Source organism: Muscardinus avellanarius (genome assembly GCF_963383645.1).
Source record: "Muscardinus avellanarius genome assembly, chromosome: 8".
NCBI lineage: Eukaryota > Metazoa > Chordata > Mammalia > Rodentia > Gliridae > Muscardinus > Muscardinus avellanarius.
The window spans coordinates 72,568,843-72,592,817 of NC_137794.1; the positions used below are offsets into that span (position 1 = coordinate 72,568,843).

The 23,975-nt window shown below is 38.2% G+C and overlaps 1 protein-coding gene across 1 annotated transcript in view; it reads right to left on the reverse strand.

Annotated features, from left to right (window-relative positions):
* The window catches only part of FAM184A (family with sequence similarity 184 member A), a gene marked incomplete at both ends in the record, with an annotated part of 124,580 nt that overhangs the window by 67,649 nt on the left and 32,956 nt on the right, over nucleotides 1–23,975 (reverse strand). The window contains 3 exons of the mRNA XM_080699748.1: nucleotides 2,823–3,004; nucleotides 4,859–4,994; nucleotides 6,135–6,989. Coding sequence (XP_080555874.1) covers nucleotides 2,823–3,004; nucleotides 4,859–4,994; nucleotides 6,135–6,989 — 1,173 coding nt within the window. The remainder of the gene's footprint in view (nucleotides 1–2,822; nucleotides 3,005–4,858; nucleotides 4,995–6,134; nucleotides 6,990–23,975) is intronic.

Sequence of the window (23,975 nt, forward strand, 5' to 3'; positions counted from 1 at the left end):
ACAAAGAGTAGAAAATCAGACATTCTCCCTAATATGCAAAAGCTAGGGAGAAAAGGGTCATAGGAGGAACTCTAGATGAAGAAAGAGATACTATAGATGAGCAAATAAGGTGATCTAACTGAAGGGAATGGGGGGGGGGAATTCTCTAAAGCACATGATGTACTTTAACAAATGTATCAGAGTCAATCACTAAGCCAAACATGAGAAAGAGGGACGGGGAGGGGGAGGAAACGGGGCGGGAATTGGGTAAGGGCTAATTGGGTGATGTGTGCATGTATGTCTACACCATCCTGCATCCCATTAAGATGTAAGAATACAATGCACCAATAAAAAAAAAAAATAAATGATACTATCCAATACTACTGAGTACCAATTATGTGCCTATTAAGCATTCATAGTCTAGTAATAAAGTCAAAAGACAGTGGCATTATATATAGTTTATAAGATATATGAAAGGAGTGTCTACCATGTATTATGAGTATATAGGAAGGGAGCCTAACTTGGTTGGGGTGGGAAAGGGTGTGTGTTTGTGTGTGTAAAGAAGTCTTTTCAGAAGAGAAGAAATCTAAGCTGGTGGTGACATATTCTCTCATTTAGTTCTCACAAGCCCATAAGGAAATCAAAGATGAGAAAATGTCTAACCCAGGTCTGTCATCAAAAAGCTTGGATTCATGACTGTTCCTATTGCCTTTCCACATTTTAAAGATGTGAAGTTGCTAACCAGGGGGCATAGTTTAGAGAAACAGAAAGCCCATGTAGGTATACAGTACAGGTATAATATAAGATATAAGCCTGGTAGTATTAAGAGATGGGGCTTCAAAGTAGACAGAAGTCAAATGACTAAAGGAATACTTCTTATTAAGGACTTTGAATTTTATTCTGAAGAGCATGAGAAATCACTGACTATTTTTAAAAACATTACCTCAACAGCAGGCTAATGGGCTGACTGAAGACAGGGAGAACAGTTAGGAGGCTATGACTGTAAGTAAGGCAAGCCACTGAGGACACCTAACCTCAGGATCTGTGAATGGGTATAAAGAGGGGCAGATGGATAAAAATCCATGAAGGGAGTAGAACCAACCAGACTTGGTATCAGATAACAGAGTGGAAGAAGCAGCAATCAATAACAACTTCTGCCACTGGTTAAAGAGTAAAAAAATATAGTATTTTTATGGGAAAAAAGTTGTACGCATGGTGAGTTGACATGTTGTGAAAAACATAAAAGGAAAGATCTAGTGGAGAGTCAGATATTAAGATTCAAGTCAAGAGGAAAGATCTGGCCTGGACCTTCAGATTTAAGAACCATCACTGAACAAGTGACACTTGATGTTACTGGTCTGGATGAGTATGTGGGATGAAATGAAAACCCTGGGAACATCAATGTAAGGGAAAGATGAAGGAAGGAAATTTACAAAGACTGCAAGATGAAGAAGGTAGGCGGGACACAGAGGAGAGTGGCAAACACACCACCAGGAGAAGAAAACACTAAACCAGGGGGAAGCTCTTACTGTACACAGTACAGCAAGAGCCACCAAATCCAGCAACCAGGATGTCCTGGGGCTGAGGCAAGCACAGATTCCGTGGAACATTGATAAGAGAAGATTGGAGAGGGTTAAAGAATGAACCGGAGGAACAAGAACAGACATTTCTCAATTCTTAGTTATTGAGGGAAGGAGAAAGGAAAGGATGGCCACAACCTATACTTGGTACTATATCTGAAAAAGTGGAGTAAATATTCAGCAGTTTCTCTGCAAATGATGTCTTATTTATTTAATCTAGAAATTTATATGTTGGTATATGAATTTTCCAAACTTGATGCCTGTCATTATTTTTAGTTGTATAAAAATTTCTTTGATGTACATGCAGCTGGGTACAATACAATGCTGTATGCCCCTAATTACAGCTACTCTGGGGGGCTGAGGCAGGAGGATTATAAGTCCAAGGTCAACCTGGGCAACATAGTAAGACCCAAATTATAGCTTATAAAGGGCTAAGATATAGTTCAGTGGTAGAACCCTTGCAACCTAAGGCCCTTAATTTAATACTCAGTATCACAAACAAACAAACAAACATAACAACTAATGTACCTTTCAATGAAGTAAGAACTTACTCGATTACTGGCTAGAAATTGGTTGAAAATATTAACCCCAAATTATTCTGTGTGTGTGTGTGTGTGTGTGTGTGTGTGTGTGTGTGTGTGTGTATGTTACTGGGGATTGAACCCAGTGGCATTCTACCATCAAGCTACACCTCTACCCCAATTTTATTTCTTTTTTGGAAACTGGGTCTAGCTAGGTTGATGAGAAATTCACTACTTGCTGAGGCTGTCCTTGAATCTGCAATCCTTCTGTCTCAGCCTCCCAAGTACTGGGATTAGGTGTGTGACACCATGCCTGGCTGTACCCCCAAATTCTTAAAATATACACAATATGAGATAGACTAGCCTCATACCTTTTTTCCTACAATAAAAATAACTACTAGAAGCCAGGCATGGTGGTGCACGCTGTAATCCCAGTACTTGGGAATCTGAGACAGGTGGATCACAGGTTTGCCGCCAGCTTCAGCTACTTAGTGAGGCCCTCTGCAACTTAGTGAGACCATGTTTCAAAATAAAGACTAAAAAATAGAGCGGGAGGTGTGCCTCAGAGGTAGAGTGTCCCTGGATTCCATCCCAGTACAGCAAAACCCCCCAAAAAACAAAAAAACTACTACAGTAAGAAATTAGTTGGTGCTGTGGAGTAGTAGTGAACACTCAAAATACTTCAGATCTGAAAACGAGAAAAACTCAACCTCTCTGGGGGAGGGGTCCTCCATTACTCTACCTTCTCCAGCTCCAGAATCTGCTGCTTCTGCTCCTCATCCAGACTTTGAGTTCTGCTTTGCAAAAAAGCTCTTTCCTCTTCAAGTTGAGACAGTCTCTCATTGGTCTTTGATTTTTCTGATTCTAAATCTTTAATTGTAACCTCTTGGGTCATTTGAGTTGCTTGAAGCATTCCAATATGACCTATCCCCCCAAAGAAAATCCCTTCAATTTAAAAACCAGTTGCATTGTGATATCAAACAGCTTAACTTTAGTGATACAACTGTACTTTCTACCTACCTAAGTAAAATAAGTGGTTTGCATACACAATATTTTCTGTGGTTTCCTCACCAATAAAAATGCTAATACTTACCATGAGACTACTTCTTCATGACTCTAATAAGTTAGAAAATCCATTTAACATCACTGAAGTTGCTCTCAGTATCTAGGACATTTCACTTATTTATTTTTTTAAGATTGTAAGCTATCCAAGTTTAAGTAGAGAAACCCCTCAGTGGTTTGTGTAAATGTTTGCTAGGAGTAAAAACAGGCTGAAAGGATGCAGTGACTAATATTATGAAGCCAAAGCAAGTAATTTGTCCTTTTCTAATCTTTTTCTTCTAATTCTATCATAGCAAAAATTCATATGCAGGAAACAAGGGTGGCGACAACAGTTTGGTTGAAAATGAATTTTAGACGAGAGACTAGAAAAAGAACAGGTAAGAACAGCAAGATGATTAAGGGATAAAATAAATGGCAGCAAAATGGGGGTGGATGAAAACAAAAAATGAGAAAGAAAATATGAATGTAAGAACAGGGTCTCCCAGAAAGCATGGTTTAAGGAGGTGGTTCTCAAAGTAGCCTGAACCAGCAGGACCAGCGGCACCTGAGAAATACAGGCCAGTCCCCACCCCTGCCCAGCACTCGTGTTTCAAAAACTCTGGGCCCAGCATCTTTGATTTCACAAATCCTCCAGATGGTTCTGATGTGTGCTAAAGCTTATTAATAACGACTACCTGTGAGAAGAGAAATCTGGATTCACCAACAAGCCAATCTAAATCAGATTAAGTCCTTAAACAGCTTTGCTGGGCACAGTAAATAATCGGACAAAATAGAATTTTTGGTCTGATACAAGTCAGCCACCTCATCTATTAAGGGTTACGAAATGAGTACATCAGCCACTTCAGAATGGGCTACTGAGCTTTAATATGTAAAACAATCCTTAACAAGCCCAATGAAATGAGGCACTGCAAGTTATATACAATTCAACTAATTTAAATATTCTAATCTGTATGTTTTTAAAGAACAAAGCCCTCTTAGAAGTGTTTTGGGTTTTTTGTTTTTGTTTTTGTTTTATTAAACTGGTTTAATGGTGGTTTTATTTACTAATATAAAAAGTATATTCTGCCAGACGTGGTGGTGCATGTTTGTAATCCCAGTACTTGGGAAGCTGAGACAGGAGGATCCTGCAGGTTGAAGCCAGCCTCAGCTACTTAGTGAGGCTCTCAGCAACTTAGTGAGACCCTGTTTCCAAATAAAATATAAAATAGGTCTGAAGGTATAGCCCAGAAGTAGGAGGACCCTGGGCTCCATCCCCAGTGCCACACACAGAGAAAAAAAAGCATATTCCTAAAAATAAAAATTACTATTTGCATTTTATAATTAGTAAGATATTAGATCCCTTTGACATATTTAAAGTCCAAATCATATTAAATATTAGAAGTTTTTTTTTTTGTGTGTGTGTGTGTGTGTGGTACTGGGGTTCCAGGAAGCCCTTCTACCTCCAGGATACATTCCCACGGGCCACACTCCCAGACCTATTTTTTTTTTTTTTTTTTTTTTTACTTTTTATGTGGAAACAGGGTCTCTTAAACCAGCAAGGCTGGCTCCGAACCAGCGCGATCCTCCTGTCTCCACCTCCCAAGTGCGGGGATTACAAGCGTGTGCCACCATGCCCGGCAAATATTAGAAGTTTTAAATTTTGCATTGTTCAATATTCAACTTTTGTCTTGACATTGGTTTTAGCTGCTCATTACACCAAACTATGGTCAAACATACTAGCTTTGAGGACAAGATCTGAGGCTTGCTGTTGTAAACGTTCTCTGGCAGCTGCTAGCTCACTTTCCACTTCTTTGTGCTTGCTTAACAAGGCCATTTCTCCCTCCTTGGCATCATCAAGCTGTTTTTGAAGAACCTAAGAAAGATTAAGTAGCCATTATTAAAATGCAAAGATGATATTAAATAATTTAAATTATAAGCATCAGTTTTCTCTTACTGAAAAGTACTAAACTATACTTAATTTTAAATCTAATCTTAATTTTAATCTAATAAGTGGTGACACTTATAAACTGATATTTTCACAAATCATATGACCCAATCAGAAAAAATATTCTACCCTTCCTAAGACAGTCTAATTCTGCACAGATACTTAAAACATAGTTATGAAACTTTTTATACCAATAAAACAAAATTTGTGGAGACTTAGATTTTTTTCAGTTTGTATCATACCCTTATTAATTTCAGGTTTAAAAATTAATTTTTGTTCAACGTAAAAATATCAACTAACAGACTGTGACTAATAAAGAGAAAGGAAACCATATAATTAAATCCTAAATCCAATATTTTAAGTTTCTTTTTTTTTTTTTTTGGAACCCAGAGGCTTTCTACCTCCGGGCTATACTCCCAGACCTTTTTTTATATTTTATTTGGAAACAGGGTCTCACTAAGTAGCTGAGGCTGGCTTCGAACCCGCGCGATCCTCCTGTCTCAGCCTCCCAAGCGCGGGGATTACAAGCGTGCGCCACCACGCCCGGCTTAAGTTTCTTATGGAAAATATTAACAGGCAATTTTAACAAAATCCTTTCAGAAACAATCAACAAGTATGTGTGTGTGTGCGTGCGTGCATGCGTGTGTGTTTGTGTGTTTTACTGGAGACTGAACCTACCAGGGACATTCTATCACCCAGCTATACCCCCAGCCCTTATTTTGGAAACAGGATCTAGCTTGCTGAGAGTCTTGCTAAATCTCCCTGTCTCAGTCTCCCAAGTACTGGGATCACAGGCATATGTCACCACACCCAGCTAAGCTTATCTTTTGGGCCCCTGACATCTGAAATTCTGACAGAATAGATTCACGATAACACAAATGTTCCTTCATTTATTTTTCTCACAAAAGAAAAGGCAAAATCAACAAAGAAGAAATATAAGTGGAGTGAGTGCAAAGAAGCTGATCTTAAGCCAGCCAGACTGCCTGCCAGCGTACACAATGAAGCCTCCAGTTAGAAGGGAAAGTAGGAAGAAGAATCCACGTGTTTCATTCACCACCCTTGACTTACCTGAACATTGCTCTCTGCGGTGGCAAGGGCCGTCTGCAGCTTTTGGCATTTGTCAAAAAGACTTCCAGATTCATCCTGCACCATCTGTAACTCCGTCTTCAGTTTTCCTATGGTTTTTCGTAAGACTGCTTCTTGTCCCTGAAATTCTTTGCGAAGATCTGCTTCCTTTTCTTTGCTAGCCTGTAGGCTTTCTGCTGTAAAAAGCTGTGACCTTTTCAAAGTATCAAGCTCACGTTCGTAAAAGCACTGAGCTTTATTCAACTTGCCCTCATATTCCTCGATCAGTTTTTTCTTTTCGAGTCTTAGCTCTTCAAGGGTTTTGTTTAGGGCCTCCACCTCCATCCTGTGCATCTCCTCAGCCTTCTCCTGCCCTTTGCTTACTGAGGCACTGTGATCCTGCTGTGACTTTAACAAGTCTTGCATCTCTCGCCTGTGAGCAGTTCGCAACTCTTCCAAAGCCAATCGCTTGTCCTTTTCAAACTGCACTTGGAGTTGTCCGAAGCTCCTCAACCTTTCTTCGAATTTCCTTCTAATCTCTTCAACCTCTCTGGACATGGTTACTATGCGTTGGACATGCTGGGCTTCTGCACAAAGCTGCATGTCCTCAACTCTGTGCTTATAGGCTTCAAATTCTGTCAAAGCCTGCTGCTTCATTTTTACGTGATCTTCTAATGATGCTTCTAAAACTTGAATCTTTCTCTTAAGGTCTAACTCCTCTGTTACTCTGCTTTTATACTGCAGTATTTTTTCTCTTGTTTCTGCAAGGATTTGCTGGATTTCTTCTTCATGAGCATCTTTGAGGGCCTGGATTGCAGATTCATGCTCATCGTTTTTAGTGTTCAAAGCATATATTACCTGCATGGTTTTAAGGTGGAAGAAGAATTAAAGAAAATATTTTTACAATCTGAAGTTAATTCTTGTTTGGCTATTTTAATCTATAATACTGGCTATGGTAAATATAAATACTGAAATGCCAATGCAAGTATTTTTTTTTTTACTCATAGATTGATTTGTTTAGCAAATATTTTTATCACAGAATAGACTTTTAAATTACTAAGCTGAGCATGGTAGCACTTGCTTGTAATCCCAGTACTTTGGAGGCTGAGACAAGAGGATCACACGTTCATGGCCAGCCTCAGCAACTTAGCAAGGCATTCAACAACTTAGTGAGACCCTGTTTCAAAATTTAAAATAATAATGTGTTGGAGGTGTTGCTCAGAGGTAGAACTCCCCTGGGTTTAACACCTAGTACCAAAATTAAAAAAAAATAAAGAATTCAAAATTAATAATGTTGTACTACAAATGAAACAGAGAAGAGGAAAGGGACAAAGGAAGCCACCTGGCCAAAGAAAAAGGAGTTCTCCACATGAGCTCAGCTTACTGGGGGAAGGGGAGAGGATTAAGATGATAGCATCATAGTGTCAGTATTGAGCCAAGGGGTATCCTACCTCCAAGCTACACCCTCAGCCCTAATTTATTTTTTATGTTTGGAATCATGGCCTAAGTTGCTGATAGCCTTTTTAAGTTGCTGAGGGTGGCTTCGAACCTGGGATTCTCCTGTCTTAGCCTCCCAAGTACTGGGATTACAGGCATGTACCACCACACCCAGAAAAATTTTCGTTCCTAATTGCTTTATTGTATACGTTCTTTAAGGGTTTAGAACTAGTCTATTTTAAATAATGAACAAAATATATGTTCTAAACAAAAAAGTGAATGGAAATTTCTCTTGTACTTTAAAAAGCCATGATCCACCCATGGGATTTAATCCCAACTTGGGCTAGTACCTCCACAGCTCCACATGGCACCAGCGACCAGCAGAGCTCCAGCCTGGGGCTTTCCAGGTAAGCAGGGCTCAAAAGGGCCAGGTCTGCCTCCCCACCCTGGTCCTGTGTTGTGGAGCAGCCCCAAGGCTTCAGAAGAGGACTCAGTTCAAGGGCAGGAATCTGTTCCTGGAGCGCACGGTCAGCACCTAGAACCCCTGCATCTCCTGACTCACCCTCACACAGCCACTTGGCCTACAGTTTGCTTTCAAAGCTGATTCTCTTTTCTCTCAAGTTTTTAGTGCTCCCCTAATCAAATTATGTGGTTTTATTCATTGCCTCAATTCCCTCTGCCTTGAAGCATGCTAGATTCTTAAAACAAGAATGTTCTGGATATAGGCCTTTATTTTCATTTTAGTCCTTGGGTCTAACGATTCCACTGATTTTCCCCGACCTTAAATTCCATAACACATTCCCCCAATAGTAACACTATCATTCTATCCATTCCTTTGAGGCCTCCGATTATACCTCTGTGATCAACTGGTACAATATTCATAACTGTTCTTTTAGGCCAACTCTCCTCTGAGGTAAAAAGAAGTAGACAGGATACAATACAAAAGCTAAAAATCAGTGTCCTGGAAATTTGCTCATTTTAATGTGATCTTACTCTGGCTTTAGAAATTAATTCCAGGACCAGACACCAGAAACCGGTGAAACAATTAGCATGCAAAAGTGTTGCCATTTTTATAGAGAACGCATTCAAGCATCCAGGGGCAAGTGAGGCAGACATGATGGGTCTATAATACCCCTGGTAACTCCAGACCCTATTTGCTAAACATAGGCTGTGGTCCTCTTGACCTGACGCTGCACTTCCGAAAGAAGTAACTAGTGAAGTCTCCCCATTGCAAGGGCTTACTCTCTCCACGCACAGCTTTGCTCCCAGACCCAGGACCCTCTCCATATACTCACTGGGTCTGCTGTGACCATTCGAAGAGCCGACTGTTAGAGGTAAAAAGATTGAGAGGTAGCTGCCCCTTTTCCTACAAGGCATATAGAAAAAATGTGCACAGAGGCTAAAAAATGCGGATTCAGTCTCTATATTAAAAATAAAACCACACTAATTCAAATCCCAAGTTATTACTCTAAGGAGCTACGCAGATGCCATGGAAGACCAACCCCTTTGGCCTACATATTTAAGCTTAAAGGCAGCCTATCATCCAAGAAAGTTAGGTGGCTAGCTATTCATATTCTCTGTGGTTATTCCTATCTATCAGATCAGTGGCTTAAAAAGACTGAGAGAGTCTGTGATATTATAATATCATCAGAAATACACACTTTGTCTCTGCCCTTGGTTCCTGACATAGAGCTCCTAAGACCTGTGCAATTTCTTAATCATCTGACTCAAATCTTCTAATGCCTTTGGAACTTCTTGAATGATAGACAACCTTTTGTTCCAATTAGGTGACTCTGGTTCAGGAAAGAGGCTGGTTGCCAAAGAACCAACCATGGGACAAAGTATTGGGACTTTCATCCTCATCCCAACCCCCTGCCTGAAATGGCACCTTGCACCAGAAAATGATCTTGAAAAGGACCAGTCCAAGATGGGACTCCCTATATGGGAGATGTAACTGAAGAGGTAATGTGAGCTTCCTTTGTCAATTATTTATTAAAATATTCTTCTTCTCATATTTAATTTTCTGCCTTTGAAGAGACAGCTCAAGTCCTGCCTCCTCCAATCTGTCTATAACCACCCAAATCGATGGGAGTCTATATTTTCTTTATACTCAGTGCATCCATTTCTTTACTAACTTCTCTCCTAAAATTCAGTAAGTGTCTGATTAATTAGAGGATTCTTGATAATAAGGTTGGATAGATATATGAAGATGTTAGAACCTAGAGACAAAGCTAAATATAAAAATATACCACTCAAAAAGTTGAATAGAAAGGGGAAATAAAGGGGAAAGAGATAAGAATGAAAGCACTGAGTTAAAAAAAATAGGATTTAAGCAAAGTAAGCAAAACATTTTACAATAGAAAGATAATATAGTGAGGAACTTTATTTCATTTTAAATTCAAATCCAGGGGTTAGCAAACTATAAACTATAATACAGGCCAAATATGGCTGCTGCTTATCTTTGTAAATAAAGTTTTACTGGAACACAACTATGTTCATTTGTTTATGTATTGCCCACAGCTGCTTTCTACTACAAGCACAGAGTTAAAAAGCTGAGAAAAGAGCACCATAGATTCCTAATCTATTCACAGGCAAGTTGTCTTAGCTGAAATTGGAAGCCAAAAATAAAAGGACAAAAGATTTGAATCTGCACTAGCTTAGTTTACTCTCTACTAAAGAGTTCAGATTGTTTCCACTAAAATTTATATAATGAGAAGACTAATTATGTGATTCTGAAAGTATTTTATATAAAGAAGTAGAAATTCATACTGACCATATATATGGTATTGTCCAGGAAATAACATTAAAGTAAGTTTTTTTTTTTGCTTTGTTTTTGTTTTTGTTTTGCCATAGATTAAAGTAAGTTTTTTAAGACTTAAAAAGAAGCTGGGGACTTCCGGGAAGATGGCGACCGAGAAAAGCAGGGCTTAAGAGCCCCGCTAACAACAAATCTCCATTACCACAAAATCAGCGCCTTTCATAGCCAGAAAACACCATCACCAGTGAAACAAAAAATCACCAGGCTCCAGAGAGAAAGCGGTCTGAGAACAGAGCCACAGAGGAGATAACCGGCCTCGCGCCCAAGGATGCGGCAGACGCGGCAGCAGCGCCATACTGCCGGTGGCACTGGCGAATTCACGGGACGGCTACAGCAAGCCGAGGTGAGCCATTGCGGAACAGCCAGGCGGGATTTCTCCAAGCAGAGAGCGTCTAAAGCTCCCAGTGGCTGAGCTCAGCACACGCTGCAGGGATTCAGAGTCAAAATCAAAACCAAGAAGAAAACGCCAGCCCCATAGCTGAGGGTGTAGCAGCGGCGCCATATTGCCACCAGCGGCAGCAGCAGCAAATTCAGCGAGGCCAGTACAGCTACATCTGCGCACTCAAGAACAGTGAGTCAAATTGCAGGCCACAGAGGAGAAATCCCAGTACTGTACTCCCTGGGACTTGACCCAGTGGGGGAGGGGCGGTGGCAGTGATATCACACCATAGGAGAACATGCAACCTGGCACCCCCCACAGTCTAAAGCAGCCTCTATCGACTCTCTGGGTCGGAGACTCTGTGATAAAACCCAGTAAAGGAGTAGTGGGGTCTGAGATACTACTGACTCGAGATCCAGAACACCTTAAGTGAAGTCATAGTGACCCAAGGGAAGAACCCAGAGAAGGCACAAACATCCGAAATCATGGGAAAGAGGAATAATACTGGAGCAATGAATGCACACAACCCCACAACATCAGAACCCGATAAAACTAAAAATCAGAGATTTCTAGAAGATCAAATTAGGAAAATAACTGTAGAAATAATAGAGGTGCTTCGAAAAGAACTCAGAGAGAGCCAAAAAGAGATAAAGGATGCAATTAATGAAGTAAAGGCTTCAATCCAAAGCACAAACAACCGATTAGAACACATTGAGAACAGAATCTCACTCTTAGAAGATGAGCAATCCAAAAATGAACGCATAGTTTCTAATCTAGAAAAAAATATCCGACAGCAGGAATCTGATATTGAAGAAATATGGGCCCATTTTAAGAGAGCTAACCTAAGAATAATTGGAATAGAGAAGGGAAAAGAAAGTGAAACCAAAGGGATCAACAATCTCTTCAAGGAAGTAATAGCAGAAAATTTTCCAGACATTGAGCAAGAGGCCGATACACAGGTCCAGGAAACTTATAGAACTCCCTTTAGACAGGATCGGAGAAGAGGATCCCCACGCCACATAATTGTCAAAATGACCAATGTGGAAGCCAAGCAGAGAATCTTAAAGGCAACAAAAGCAAAGGGCCAAGTGACATTCAGAGGCAAACCAATTAGAATCACTCCAGACTTCCCAAACCAAGTCATGAGAGCCAGAAGGGCTTGGAGTAACATATTCCAAACTCTGAAAGAAAACAACTTCCAGCCAAAAATTTCCTACCCAGCAAAACTTTCTATCAAATTAGATGGAGAAATAAGAAGCTTCCATGACAAACATAAACTGAAGGAATTTATGTCTTCAAAACCAGCGCTAGAGAAAATACTCAAAGAGATCAACTACAAAGAAGAAATAGGTAACACACACCAGAACCAGAGAAACAAGATTTTCCATCCAACAGACAACTAAGATTGGTTATCTGTGGAGATTCATTATTTATGTTAGTCTTTTACCTATCTCTAAATGGTATTGTTTGCCTTTATTGTTGTTAATTTTTAGGATTTCTAGTTGGAATATTAATATACCTTCAGATATAGCAATTGGAAATATTTTATCCCATTCTATTAGTAACTGTTAACTCTGTTTACATTGTCTTTGGATATACAATATTTTTTTTTATTTTTTAGGGAGTTTGTATACGCTTCTGTTGCCTGTGCCATTGAAATCATAACCAAGAAATCACTGCCAATTTCAATGTTGTGAGGTTTAATGACCCAGATTTTCTCCTAAAAGTTTATAGTCTTAAGATTTATATTTAGGTCTTTTATCTATTTTGAGTTAATATTTGTATATGGGATTAGGTAAGGGTCCAATTTTATTCTTTTCCATGTAATTATTATTTTTTAACAATATTTAGTTAAAAGATTAATATTTCCACCACCAAGTGTTCGTGGAAACCTTGTCAAAAATAACTTGACAATATAGGGAAGAATTTAGCTCTAGGCTTTTATTTAACTCCAATGGTTTATATATCTGCCTTTAAAATAGTACTACACTGTTTCAATTATTATAGCTTTATATGGTTTGAAATCAGAAAATATATATCTTCTAGCTTTGTTCTTTTTCAAGATCATTTGGGTACCTAGAGTCCATATTCCATATTAGGATAGATTTTTTTCTGAAAAATAAATATATAAATATATGATAGTTTCACCTAAAAAATAGAAAAAAAATTCTCTGGTAAGAAAGAAAGCAAAAAGAAATATTGAAATGTCATCTTTAAGTCATCAAAAGCTTGGTATCAGACAAATGAAACTGTTATGTGAGATTACCATTTTTAATTTTAGATAAATTGCCATAATACTAGATGTCAACTACTAAGCCAAGCATGGGAGGGAGGGATAGGGAGAGAATGGGGTGGGGATTGGGTGGGGGCTGACTCGGAAAAGTGTGCAAGTATGTCTACAAAAGTATGTATCCCACTATGATGTATGAATACAGTGCACCAATAAAAAAATAAATAAATTAAAAAAAAAAAGAACCTGGGCATGGTGGCACACGCTTGTAATGCCAGCATTTGGAAGGCTGCGACAGGAGGATAATGGTTTGCAAACAGCCACAGCTACTACTTAGTGAAGCCCTTTGCAACTCAGTGAGACCCTGTTTCAAAATAAAGAATAAAAAAATAGGGCTGGCGTGTAGCTTGGAGATAGAATGTCCCTGGGTTCCATCCCCAGTACCGCCAAAAAAAAAAAAAAAAAAAAAAAAAAAAATTAGAACAAATAGACATCAATCATAACAGATTTATACAGCTTTCATAAATGACCATTTGAAATATGCCATCATTGAATTGTATTATTTTTAAGTGAGAACTCATATGTGAATTTTCAAGTTAAGCTTAACTGGATATAGTATCCTCCAACTGTTCATCTTTCGACATAAATATAAAGGTAACTACTTCTTAGTATTTTCCCTGATTAATTACTATTTCTTAGAGCAACATAATATAAAGCCTTTCAATGTCCTTTGAACACACAGAAGATATGGCTTGAAGTATCAAAACTGTCCCAATGTGGATTTGTGACCCTAGGTACTCAATTTCTCCAAGCTTCAAGTTTCTCAAATATTAAATAGAAATTCTAAAAATCAAATAAAAATGGAAACATGAAACAAAAGAAATCCTACTTATTCTATTCTAGTGGTAATGTTGTTAAAAGATAAAAAAAATATTATATAACCTTTTTAAACACAAAGCACTGAAACATGGCAAGCCTTCCTTATTGGTTACATCATTTATTTATAAAGAAGATGAGCCTTAAATTTTAAAAGGAGCTTCAATAAGTGATCATAATCATCCACAAAATTGGCTATTATTTTCCAAGTAGCAAAAGAAAACTCTCTAATGTCTCTTTTCATAAAGTATTTTAAAAGACACCATGAGACATTTGCAGTTTTTCTGGAACTATGAGCATTCACTGACTGCAACAGTACATGAATGAATCACTTCAGCAATTTCATGCTTCCATGTTATCTATTTCACGATGATAAGCAGTAAGTTTTATTTTTTTCTATAAAGATTTTCAGAAAATCTTTCCCATAAGTAAGATAAGAACAATTTTACATTCAAGTCTTTAAATTGCTACTTAGGTAAAAAAATAATTATATATGTGTGCTTATGTGTATATATGTATATATATATATACATATGTATTTATGTATATAGATATATATATACATATACATATACATATATATATATATATATATATATATATATATATATATATATATGTAGCTTTTGAAACAGTTTTCATTGTTGGCTGCTACAGACTGAATTTTATTTCTCCATATTGATATGTTGAAGCCCAAATCCTGGATATGATGGTATCTGGAGATGAGACCTTTGGGAGTAATTAGATTTAGATGGATCATCCGGGAAGGGCCCTCATAAAAAGATTAATTATAAGAGACAAAGTTAGTCAAAAAGGTTGCTTAGCCATAAGACATCAGAGATAATGAATATTAAAAAGTCTTGAATTTCTCAAAAATAGTTACTTACTTTTTCCAGGGCCTATTCTATCTGTTCTAGAGCAATAATACAATGAGAGCTCTATACCTAAATTTATGTTCCATCGTCTGACCAGATCAGCCTTATAAGAAAAAGAAAAAAAAAAATTTTTTTTTTTTTTGTGGAATTGGGGATTGAACTCAGGGGCATTCTGCCTCTAAGCTACACTCTTAGTCCAGTTTTTTATTTTTTAATTTAAAACAGTCTCAAGAAGTTGCTAAGGGACTTAGTAAGTAGCTGAGGCTGTCTGCAAACCTGTGATCCTCCTGTCTCAGCCTCCCAAGTACTGGAATGACAAGCGTGCACCACCATGCCTGGCTGTAAGTAAAATTTTCACCAATTTTCAGAGGCAATTCACAAATTAAACATTTCTGATGAATTCTAAATTTCTTACTTGGTAAATTTTATGTTTCTATAAAATGGTTTACCATTTAGATCCTGTATATTAGCACTACACGTCAATATGCCATCCTTAACTGTATAAAGGCACATTAATAAAATATATTTAAAGTTGTTTTTCTTTTAGAGGTGATAAAACTACACAAAATACTTCATATTTTCTTATCTACTATAGTGGTGATCAAAAATAGCATGCATTTATGTTACTTAAATTGCCTCAAATGACAAGATTACTCATTACTATGTAAAAAAAGAAACGAAAATCACAAAGAAGCACGCATGCTTGAAAAGAAAGCAACAGGTGAAACACATCACTTAATGCAAAATAAATGACAGGAAATGTCACAATCTTTTGGCACCAAGCATGTGGGTGTCTGTGCACATAAGCACAGGGGCATATCTGTGCACTAGTACACACACACACACACACACACACACACACACACACACACACAAATTTTCTTTTTCCTGAACCATCTGAAAATAAGTTAAAGTCATCAGTACTCATCACCACTGTATATTATTTCCTAAGATCAAAGGCAATAGCATTATCACACCTAGAAAATGTAACCTAATACAATATTCTCTAGTACACGTCCATATTCAAGTTTACCAAATTATCCCAGTAGTGAAATTTATAGCAGGTTTTCATTGTCAATGCAGATCCAGTGTAGGATCTGGGGTATTGAGTTGGTCATAACACTTTAGTTTTCTTTAATCACACACACACACACACACACACACACACACACACACACTCATCCTACTTTATTTATTTATTTATTTATTTATTTATTTATTTATTTTTGTGGTACTGGAGCTGGGACCCAGAGGCTTTTCTACCTCTAGGCAACACTCCCAGACCTGTTTTATGCTTTATTTGGAAACAGGGTCTCACTCAGTTACTGAGAGCCTCACTAAGTAGCTCAGGCTGGTTTCGAACCTGCGCTATCCTCCTGTCTCAGGCTCCCAAGCACGGGGATTACAAGCGTGCACCACCACGCCCGGCTCACCCTACTTTTTTATATATAAATTTCATGGAAATGACTTTTTTTTAAGAGAATAGGCTGTCCATTTGTAAAACAAATAGGCCTTTATAGTTTTTTGTTTGTTTGTTTTTCCAGTACTGGGGATTAAATCCAAGGGCATTCTACCTACCTCTGAGCTATTCTCCTATCCCTATTTTTTATTCTTTATTTTGAGATAGGGTCTAAGTCTCGGAGGGCCTAAGTAGCTGAGGCTGGCTACAAATCTGCGATACCCCAGTTTCAGCCTCCCAAGTACGGGGATTACCAGTGTGCACCATCACTCCCAACCTATAGTTTTTTTTAAAATGTCAAGTTCTTCTTTTTGAAAATTTTCTGTTGTGTTTTCAGAAACCATCCTATCTGTGTTTAAAGTATCTTAAACCACATCATGAGGGCAAACTTATCAGTTTATGTTTACTATATTACTCCCCATCCTCTTCGAAATTAGTGTCCTTTTGTTATGCCTTATTCAGTTTTAATCCATTATAAACTTAAATATTAGGAAACTAATTTTGTTTACCAAAGGTTTAATTCCTATAAAAAGCCACCCTACCCACATGCAGCAGGCTCTCCAAGGAGGTCTGCCTGAGTATTACCAACGGTCTCTGTGGGGTTCCTGTCCTTCCTTTTCCTGAGTGGAAGTTGTAAGCCATAGGCCAGGACTGACTTGCTTACAACTATGGGGGGAATTTTCCCAAGACGCTGTGATGGTGGCAGAGAAACAATGTTAACTAGCAGACTAGATACTTCAAGGGCATATTACCAGTTTTTAAAAATATAAAACAACCCCAACCCCCCTTTTTTGGCATTGGTGCATCGTATCACTGCAAGGATATTGAGAGTCATATAGAAACCTTCACATATGTATATTACATTATTTGGTCTGCTTCTTTCCCTTTTCCTCCCTTCCTCACTCCCCCAGCCCCTTCTCCTACACCTCTCTCTTAGTTTTCATGAGGTCCCTATGAATCCCCCCCCCCTTTTCAGAGATAAAGGCAGAGGTTTATCAAGGAAAAAGTAAGGATATACATTCAAGGGAGAGCGCAGGCCACCTTGATAGCATAAGAGGCCTGAAACGCCTTTTAATCCATATTCTTACAACATATGCAGGCCCTTATTCATTTTCCACTCATGTCAGGTCCACTAAAACAGGCCCTAGTGGGGCGCTGTAGAGAAGCCCTGACTCTCAAGGTGAGGGAAAAGGAAGGCAGGCCAACCAAGCGGAGCGAGGAGCTCAGCCCTGATGAGTTAAGTTCCTCCACACTGTCCCCTTTGGTCTAGTTTCTTTTGTTTTAAATTAGGAAGGAGGGGGGCAAAAAGCCTGCTCTGCATACATTATGTAATCAAATTAATTCCAGCAATAGACTTGTGCCCAAATGAAACATTTAAGAGGCAGTTACCAAAAAAGCTCATTTGGATTTATTGAAGCCAAGGGCACTCTAAAACGCTGATTTTAAAATAACTTGAAAATCTAATTGCTTTGGGAAAGAACTATTGTTATAGATATATTTGTTCTCTACATAATTTCTATAATTACTGTTATAAAATATTTTGGAAAATATAAAGTCTAATAATGTTTTACTGTATGCTAATATAAAACACATCTATTACTTCAGAAGATTTAAGTAAAATTCTGAAATAGCACACATAAATCTTACTATACAGCTACTATTCAGAATCCATATAATAGAATCACTGTTACCAAATTTTAACATATTCAATCAACAGTTTTTGGTAAATGCCTACTACAAGCTCAGTGCTTTGTTTTTTTATGCGTGCCAGCAAGGAAAACTATGAGTGTTTTTCTTGTAGTACTGGGGACTGAACCTCGGGCTTTTTGTATGCTAGGCAAGTGGCCAAGTGTGTTCTTAATCTTACTTAAATAGAACTGTTCAAAACAAAGTATACACAAAATAATGATGGATGATTTAAGATAATGCATATTGTGCCAAGGTGTAGGGTGTAGAATATGGTACACAGTATGAGCAGTTTTCAGTAAAAAGTACTGGAAGAAGACTGATATAATTAGGCCTAAAAAGGCAAAGATAGTTTGTAGAAAACTGTGAGGAAATTAACTTGAACAGTTGGAACAAGAAGCAAAGATTTGGTGTGGCCTGATATTCAGTAGAAAGAAGGTAAAGGAGAGGGGAGGCCACAAATAAAAGGTTTCTGACAATTCATTCTGCCACAGAAATGTAATTGGAAAAATGAGGCTTTGTAGTAATTTTTTTTTTCAGGTCTGGGGATGGAATCCAGCGGAATTTGACTCCAATATACACCTCCTGCCCTATTTTTTATTCTTAATTTTGAAACAGGGTCTCACTAAGTTGCAGAGAGCCTCACTGAGTAGCTGAGGCTGTCTGTGAACCACGATCATCCGGTCTCAGCCTTCCGAATGCTGGGATTACCAGCGTGTACCGCCATGTCTGGCTCTTTGTAGTAATTTTAAGAGCATTAGAATACCTCCATATTTTTGAAATGTCCACAATGGTGCTGGACAACGAACTGAACACACATATTTTTTTTCACACTTAAACCAGAATACATCTTACAATCTACTACATATCTCAGTTTAATTAACAGCATTCCCTTCCTGACTAGCATGTAAATGAATGGTGCATCTTAAAAATCAACCACTACTATGACTTAGGAGTGCTTTGGAGTCATCAAGAAGAATGCATAAATAAAAAGCTTTATTCTGATAGTAGAACATAACTGATTCTCAATTCAACAAATAAACGGCCCAAATCTCTTATGCAGGTGGAAAAGAGACCAGCTAATTTACAGTCACAAGGGCACAGGAACGTGATTGAACTGAGTCTTCACAGAAAGGTGAGATTTCAAGCCAGAGAAACCAAATGAAACCAAACATGGTGTAAAAGCAAAAGTGCAGTCCCAAAAAGGAGAAACTGGGAGTCAGGAGACAGGCAGGAACTGGCTAGCAGGGCATACAATCTTGCAAGCGTCTGTGCAGTCACTGCCTTCCATGTTAACTCACCAGCAAGTGCACCAGACTGTTCAAAAAATGACACCAAGCAAGACACCAAAGGAAGAGTGGCCAAAGAACTGTTAACATCCAGAGGTAACCAATGGTCTCGTTTCTACTTACATTCTCTAGATTCTCCATGGTTAGTACTGTCATTGTTCACCTTTAGAAATCAGCAGTCCTCTCTCTGGTTCAAAAATACATTGTCTGCTTCTTTTACTTCCTGTTCTTCCTTCTTATTCCTGTAGCTGTGCACCTTCTATTGAGCCCTTACAATCTACTGCACTTCACAGTCCTCCTTGAGTCTCCCAGAAAGTTTATCCATCCTACTGCTTCTAGGCAGATGACTACATGTAGTCTACTCTCTAGTCTGGAGTCTTTAAATGATGCATAAGTCCTGAATATATATATATATATATATATATATATATATATATATATATATATATATATATATATATACAGTTCACAAGAATATATACGATTTTATTCATTTAAACAAGCAATGCCATTGTTTTTTTAAACATCATTCTCCCAATCTTCTGACCTTGATACCCTTAACACTTAGTGACCAATGTTTACCAATTCATCTTCTGACTCTCTCTAGCCATCCATCTCTACCACCACATTTACTCTTAACAGCTAAAGTTAGAGTTGCTACAAAGTCCCTTTCTATTTTTCCTGTCCTCAGGCCTCTGTTCCCATCCCTTCTGTCCACCACCATTAGACTAATCATCCTAAAACATATTTGTTCCATCATTTTATGCCAAGAAATTTTGTAGGATTCTGTCAAATGTAATACTGTTTACAATAGGAAAGGCACCCAGAATTTGTAATGAAATAAAACCTGGGTTTGAATCCCTGATGCTGCTTGAACAATTCTGGCCAACTTACTCAAACTCTAAGAAATATTAGATTCTACTTCCTATGAGTTGTATAAGGCTTACCTGAAATAAAGTAACCATAGCATCTACCACAGGCCTTCAGCAAATAGTAGTTACTATCATCTATCCTGAATCCCCATCCATCTAACTGCACACATTTGCATCAACACAGACACTCTGCTCCAATCAGACTGATGTTCCAGGCATGGTGGCGCACACTTGTAATCCCAGCATTCGGGAGGCTGAGACCTGGAGGATAGCGGTTCACGGACAGCCTCAGCTACTTAGTGAGGTCCTCTGCAACTCAGTGAGACCCAGTTTCAAAATAAAGAATATAAAATAGGGCAGGGGGTGTAGCTCGGAGGTCAAATGCCCCTGGGTTCCATCCCCAGACCCTCAAAAAAATAAATAAAAATAAAATAAAAATAAAATAAAATAGTTTTTCTAGTCCCATTGAGAGGGCTCATTTTGTCACCAATTCTACACCCCGGGAAGGAAAGGTCACTATCCTCGCTCTTCCTACCTAACACAACTGTTACTGACGCTCAGTAGCATCTCAAGGCTTGTCTCCTCTTTGAAGTCTTTGTTGAAAATCCAAACCTACACATTCCATCACCAGGTCTCCAAAGCTACTGTTCTAGAATCCCTGACTGAGACCTACATGTGTTGTACTTACCATGCTAACCATTGTTTTGCGTATATCTTGTTTGTGCAAATGGAACACAGAGAAGTAATGTCTCCTGGCAGTCTGACAAACACCCACTAAATCATAGCAATTTAATATAAACAAGTTTCACAGGGTACTGATAACAACAGATTATTATCCCTTAAACCTGTTCTCTAGTTTAATGTTCAGTCTTGCTTTCCTTAACATTAATTCCTAAATTTCATTAACAAAACACTTTGATTTATTAAAAATGTACTAACATGGAAACTGCATTGAATTCAGTTCTTCTATTAAGTCATCAGGATAAAATAGTAGCCCAGTGTTTTCTTTTTTCAAAAAAAATATCATTTTGGTTGCTATCATAGTATAACATTACTATTTGCTATCTGACAAATATAAATACTTGTACTATATTTGGAATAAAAAAGAAGACACCAAAATTATGCTCTGTCTTTTGGAATAAAAATAGTTTTTTTAAAAAATATATCAACAAATAGGCCAGTTATGGCAATACACTTTAATTCAGAATAAGCATGTTCAAGTAGTATTTTTATGCCTTTATTTGTACATTGTAATTATTGATCCTTGTGAGGTTTGAAGTCATACAAACACACCTGAACACAGTCTTGGTGTGTTTCCTTCAGGTCCCACCCTGCTACACACTCCTCCTCAAACAACAGTAAGGCCAGTCGTTTGGACTGTTTCTTCCATAGGTTCTTCCTTTTCCTCTCCCCCCCTCCCTCCCCTATCCTCTTCCACCATTCTACTGGTCACTCTCTTCAATTATCTAGTCCCGTTTGTTTCCTATTTTATCTCTAGCTTCCATATAAGAAAAAAAGCATATGGCCCTTGATTTTCTGAGACTGGCCGGTCTCACTTAGCTTAATATTCTCTGGTTTCATTCATTTTCTTGCAAATTATACAACTGTGTTGCTCTTTATGGTTGAGTAAATAGCAAATATTGATATTTTAGGTTTTAAATATTAAAAATTTATTTTGAAAAATCAATTAGAAAGGCAATGAAGTCAAAATTATCCCCTTTCTCCTCTGGAAAAGCACTCCAAAGCAGCAAATAAATTATGAAAGAAAAAGGTAAATTCTATCTTAGATTAAACCACGAGCGCCTGCCCCTGTACCTCCCTATGTATGAGAGCACCAATGTAGACATAGTGAGTGAGTAGTCAGAGTGGAGGAGGGTAAGTAAGTTGAGTCTTGAGGGAAATACTATGAAAGTTCATTTTTCCTATGCATCCATGAAAAGCACAAGGAGGTGATAGATGGAGGTGGAAGCAGGTAGGCGTCAGAATGGGGCTGATAACACAGAAGCTATTTTCCCAGGTCATCATCTGGCTAAAGCAGACAAGCAATTAACTCTCCTGTACAACTTTTTTTTTTTTTAGTGGACAAAATAAGCTGTTGCCATTCCAGTCTTGGGGACACTGAACACAGAAAGACGGGGTGAAGCATGAGAGAAGCAGAAGGATTCCGTGGGAAATCTTAAAAGCTACAGAGTAGGGTAAAATATGTGAAAATATAATGGACTGTTACTAAACCATAAAAATAAATCTTAAAACTCAATAATAAAATAGCCAGACTTAAAAATGGGTAGGGAGATCTCAACAGACATTTCACCAGAGAACATAGGCAAATGACAAAAAGTATGCAGAAATACACATGTGTGACATTATATGTCATTAGGAATTTGAAAATTAATATACAATGAGATACCACTATTTACCCATTAGAATGGCCAAATTCCATCCATTCCAATGGCCTTTTAAGGTTGACACAGTGTTTTAAGAAGCTAACACAGTAGTGTAAAATGGAACCATCCATAAAACCCAACAGAAGAGATTGCAAAACCGGGCGTGGTGGCACACGCTTGTAATCCCAGCATTCGGGAGGCTGAGACGGAAGGATCACGCTTCGCAGCCAGCCTCAGCTACTTAGTGAGGCCCTCCACAACTTAGTGAAACCCTGTTTCAAAATAAAAGAATAAAAAATAGGGCAGGAGGTGTATATCGGAATCAGTTCCCCTGGATTCCATCCCCAGACCACACCCCCCCCCAAAAAAAAAGAGAGATTGCAAAACTTCCCCCTTTGGATTTTGTCCAGAATAACAGCTTAAAAAAATGGCCAAAATTCCAGGCACTGACAATATCAAATGCTGATAAGGATGAAGAGCAACAGGAACTCTCAGTTGCTATTTGGAATGGTATAGATCCTTAAAAGACAGATCAGCCATTTCTTACAAATCTAAACACATTCTTAACATGCAATCCAGCAATTGTGCTTTTTGACATTCACCAAAATGAGTTAAAAACATGACCACACAAACACTTGCATATAGATATTTATAGAAGCTTTATTGAATATTGTCAAAACTTGGAAGCAATGCAACCAATATGTCTTCTATTAGGTGAACAGATAATTTTTTTTTATGTTCAGAACATAGAATATTATTCGGTGCAAAAAGAGGATGAAGTCTCAGCCATGAAAAGACATGGGGGGAATTTTTTTTTTTTTGGTGGTACTGGAGTTCCTGTAAACCAGACCTATCACACACACACACACACACACACACACACACACACACACATATTTTTAATATATATTTTTAAATATATATATATATATATATTTTTTTTTTTTTTTTTAAATAGGGTTTCTTAAGCCAGCGAGGCTGGCTTTGAACCTATGCGATCTCCTGTCTCCACCTCCCAAGCGCGGGGATTACAAGCGTGAGCCACCACACCTGGCTGACATGGGGAAAATTTGTGTGTGTGTGTGTGTGTTGTGTGTGTGTGTGTGTGTGTGTGTGTGTGTGTGTTGCTGGAGATGGAACCCAGGAGCATTCTACACTGAGACTCCATCTAACCCCAATCAAAGTGGCAAACATAAAGAAGTCAAACAACAACAAATGCTGGCGAGGATGCGGGGAAAGAGGAATTCTTTTACACTGTTGGTGGGAGTGCAAACTAGTTCAGCTGCTATGGAGATCAGTGTAGAGATTTCTTAGAAAACCTGGAATAGATCTACCATATGATATGACTATACCACTCCTGGGTATCTTTCCAAAGGGGTTGAAATCAGAGAACTCAGTAATATAAGCATACCCATGTTCACACCAGCACAAATCCTAAGTTATCTTGACGCCAAAAGGTTGCAGTCTCTCAGATAGAGGCTTCCATTGTATCATCACTTGCCTGGACCAATGTCCAAATGACAGACTTGTCCATGTGTG